A 3,870-nucleotide genomic window follows, 5' to 3' on the forward strand; every position below is an offset into this window, starting at 1 on the left:
GGCAAGAGGCCAAAACATCCTTGAAACCATGATAAGGACAGTGTTTTTGACTCATGTTTCAATTCCAATGCTAATTGAGAAATGTGTTCGGAAACATGAGAGTGAAAAGCAAGAAGTGCTGGTGAAGAAGATGATGAGTTTTCATTAGGTTGATATTTATACTTAAGGCAATTCTCCATCTTGAAGCAGAGTTTTGCAAATTTGTCTTCCAAGAGTACTATTGAGAATTTGAAGTTTGAACGCAAAATGGTATAAACTTTTATTTTTGGTTTTAATCCTTCGGTTTTAAGGTTTCTAGAAGAAAGTGCTTTCAGTAATCTGATTATCAGTCAGGAAATAAGTAAAGTCTAATCAAAGACTGTTTTGGTAAAAAACTGATCTTATAAACTCTGAAGCTATTAAAAGAGGTGTTGACAACTAAAGTTCAAGAAAAAGAGTTTGGTTTGTTTGACTAAGGTAACTACCACGTTTATGTTGTGTTAGTTTATTTATTTATGTATGACTTGGTTGTAGTTTAAGGTTATTTGTGTGAGTATGTATTAATTGATCTTAAGAGGAAGAAGAGAAGAGGGGTTGGTTTTTATAGGTACGTTCATGTATTGAACAAAAAAAACATCATAGAAATTTCAAATTAAAAACATGTGGTCAAATGTGGTTATTCATTTGTGTTGAAAGTGTAGAATAAAAACACGGTGCACGCACAATTGGATCAAATTGAATACATGCCTTCAGTTACAAGGTAGATTAATGAACGTGTGACTGAGGCATTAAAGTTGTCGTGCTCATTCATGCCATTATACTTTCTCTACACAATTAAGTTTAGGCACGCGAATTATTTAAACTTGCACATTGCGCGCGGTTAAAAGTGATATTTTGTATATTACTGAAATATAGTTATTTATTTTAACGTGGAATTAACACATTAAATTTATAAAATAAATTAATATATGAATTTCAAATAAATATATTAAACATGTAATAATGGTTTGAAAATAAAAATAAATAACAAAATGTAATATTCTAAAAACATTAGAAATATTCTTACAAAAACATTAAATCAGAAAACAAAAATTTGAATGCAAAAAGAATCAGAAAACAGGGTCAAAACAATCGAAACCAATTTTTATTAACATAGTTGTTTATTTAATAGATACGAACATATTCATTGGTGGGTAGTGTGTGTATATATATATATAATCATGTTTCAATTTTTAAATTTTTGAATAATTTTATACAAAAAAATTTACGATATTATTAAAAATTTATCTGCACAAATATAGAATTTTTTAACTTGAGATGAATTAAATATGAAATTTTTATTATCATATATTCAAGATAAAAGTCCTTAAAATAGAAATCAACTTTTAAGCTCATTTTTTGTGGATAAACTTTTTATAGTGCTGTAAACATGTATGCAAAACAATCATTCAAAAACATATGTTGATGCTCCAACAATGACTGAAGTTGATAATTTTGTAAGGACTAAAATTTGTGATTTTACTCGAGTTTTTTTTACACTTTTTATAATGTTCTCACTACAAGAAAAACTGTTATTACCTACGGCAAATTTTATCTTTACCCACGGACTATCCGTAGGTAACGTAAAATTACCTACGGATTACCCACGGACACGAGTTCGTAGCTAAATCGCTCGTAGGAAAATATTTACCGACGGACAAGCTGTGGGACACACTTACCTAGGGATTGTCCGTGGGTAATATGACCCACTGAGTCTCCGTGGGTAACGTTACTCATAGATTTGCCGTAGGTAAAATAGTAGATAGTTATCGATGGAAAATTCGTAGGTTACATTACCCACAGATCATCCGTGACAAGTCTAATATTTTATATTTAATATTGATAATTTTATCCATGAATTGTCTGTGGGTAATGTAACCTACTTGGTTTCTGCCAGCAGAAATGAAAGCAGTACTTACAAAGTTAGACAAAAGGCCAATTATTTTTCCAAATTTAACACAAACAGAAGCTATTGGCATTGAGTAGATATTTTTTCAGGCGAACATCCCGACACTAATTAAATTTCACAGAAAAATTAACATGAATAATGAGGAAAAAACAACTATTTATTGCAAAGTGGTAGCCATTGTTGGAGACCTGGAAAAAGAATATGCATATTATTTGAACTGCCAAATCACTAGAAAATCAGTATTTATTCACATGTAGAATTGTCATTAACAAAATATTTTGAATAAGTAAAGCATAATGCAAATCTAAATGAAATGAGAACCTGGTTTTGCATCTGGGAATTCTCTAGGTGTATAGACAATGGTCCCAAAGCTTGATGTATTTGAAACAGAATCCTCATGGAAGTGTTCAACAGACTCAGGAATGGCTACTGGTGGATGAGTAGAATCTTTACCAGTTTGCTCATTAACCACTAAAAAAGCATCAACTAGTGCATTTGCAAATTCAAGGTCATTAATATGATGGGGATACACCTTTACCTGCACAGTACAAAACTTTTGACCTTAAAATGTCTTCCTAGCAACAAGTAAAATAAAACCCAAGCAAAATTGAAACTTTACAGTTCACAAATACCTGTCGATTATCATCAGTCTGAATAAGCCTTTGTAATTCGTGGAGAAGAGTATCAGTTGCCTCTGGATCATAAAAAGGATTACCTGGTGCATCTAAAGCAGATATACCTTTTTCTGGAAGGCAAACACAAATCTTAGAAGATGAACTGTTCAGTTTATTTGCTATGAAATCAGCAAATTTTCTGTTATCATCCATTGTTGTTCGCATGAGTGAAACCTGGAAAGAGAATCAACTGATTTATTAGATTAGCACGACAAAATCAGCCATTTCAACAAGTCAAACATTTTTAATTCCAGTGAATTATAAAATGCATTTTGAGTAGTCCAATATAACATCACTGATAAATCTTGCTTTGGTCAAAGTTGTGGGATAGAGGGAAATATATGATCAATATGGGTAATAAAAGTGATATAGTAATCATGGCAGATATGAGTAGTTTTCAAGCAAAAGCAAAACAGAACACCTTAGTCATGTAGTGTAGTCATCACCTAGTCACCTGATTATTGTGTTCGTATATATTTCTCTGCTGGAAATTCTGTGGTATGGTATCTTTTGCTCCAAAGTTAACCATGTCTAATGCTCCCACACTCAGGACCAGGGGGATTTTCTTCTCTATTATAACATCAAAGCGAGAACTGTCACAAGCCATTACGCCTCCAACTATGTAGTCTGCTACCTCTGTTGTTGTGATGTCCAAAACACCCTAAGCAAAATAGAAGAAAGGAATATGTATAAAAAATACAAATAGAGGTAGGAATGCATAAAGAAGAATCTGAATCGAAACAAACAGAATACAAGCAACTCCACAAAGCTCATCCAAGTTAAGTATCTGCTTTCCCAAAATAGCCTATGTATACACACACAAATAAAAAATAATATGAATAAGTGTTGGCAACCATGAAAGTACATACACAAAATACAGAGAAAAATATATTTTTAACAAAACTAAGTCACTAACACCCTACCGCTTCCATAAGATCGCGTATTTCTGTATCCTTAAGGGTAGACCCATATCTTCTTAGACCAGCTTTGAGTTCATCAAAAGTGATTGCACCACTGTTCTCACTACAAGAAAAACTGTTATTACCTACGGCAAATTTTATCTTTACCCACGGACTATCCGTAGGTAACGTAAAATTACCTACGGATTACCCACGGACACGAGTTCGTAGCTAAATCGCTCGTAGGAAAATATTTACCGACGGACAAGCTATGGGACACACTTACCTAGGGATTGTCCGTGGGTAATATGACCCACTGAGTCTCCGTGGGTAACATTACTCATAGATTTGCCGTAGGTAAAATAGTAGA

General features: G+C 32.8%; 1 protein-coding gene across 1 annotated transcript; it reads right to left on the reverse strand.

The window, feature by feature from the left end:
• Positions 1-2,148: 2,148 nt before the first annotated feature.
• LOC140920613 (toMV susceptible protein tm-1(GCR26)-like) lies at positions 2,149-3,291 on the reverse strand. Its single transcript, XM_073369389.1, has 2 exons — positions 2,560-3,291; positions 2,149-2,465 (listed from the first exon to the last, which is right to left on the reverse strand). The coding sequence occupies exons 1-2, from the start codon at positions 2,764-2,766 to the stop codon at positions 2,232-2,234; spliced, it is 441 nt and encodes a 146-aa protein (XP_073225490.1). The 5' UTR covers positions 2,767-3,291; the 3' UTR covers positions 2,149-2,231.
• Positions 3,292-3,870: the final 579 nt, after the last annotated feature.

Source organism: Cicer arietinum, chromosome 5 (genome assembly GCF_000331145.2).
Source record: "Cicer arietinum cultivar CDC Frontier isolate Library 1 chromosome 5, Cicar.CDCFrontier_v2.0, whole genome shotgun sequence".
Taxonomy (NCBI): Eukaryota; Viridiplantae; Streptophyta; class Magnoliopsida; order Fabales; family Fabaceae; genus Cicer; species Cicer arietinum.

Excerpts from the sequence above, each read along its gene's own strand:
- LOC140920613 (XM_073369389.1), bottom strand. The coding sequence starts at position 2,766 with ATGCGAACAACAATGGATGATAACAGAAAATTTGCTGATTTCATAGCA. Across the intron at positions 2,466-2,559 it reads AGACTGATGATAATCGACAG|GTAAAGGTGTATCCCCATCA; the intron begins GTATTTGTGAAC and ends TGTACTGTGCAG.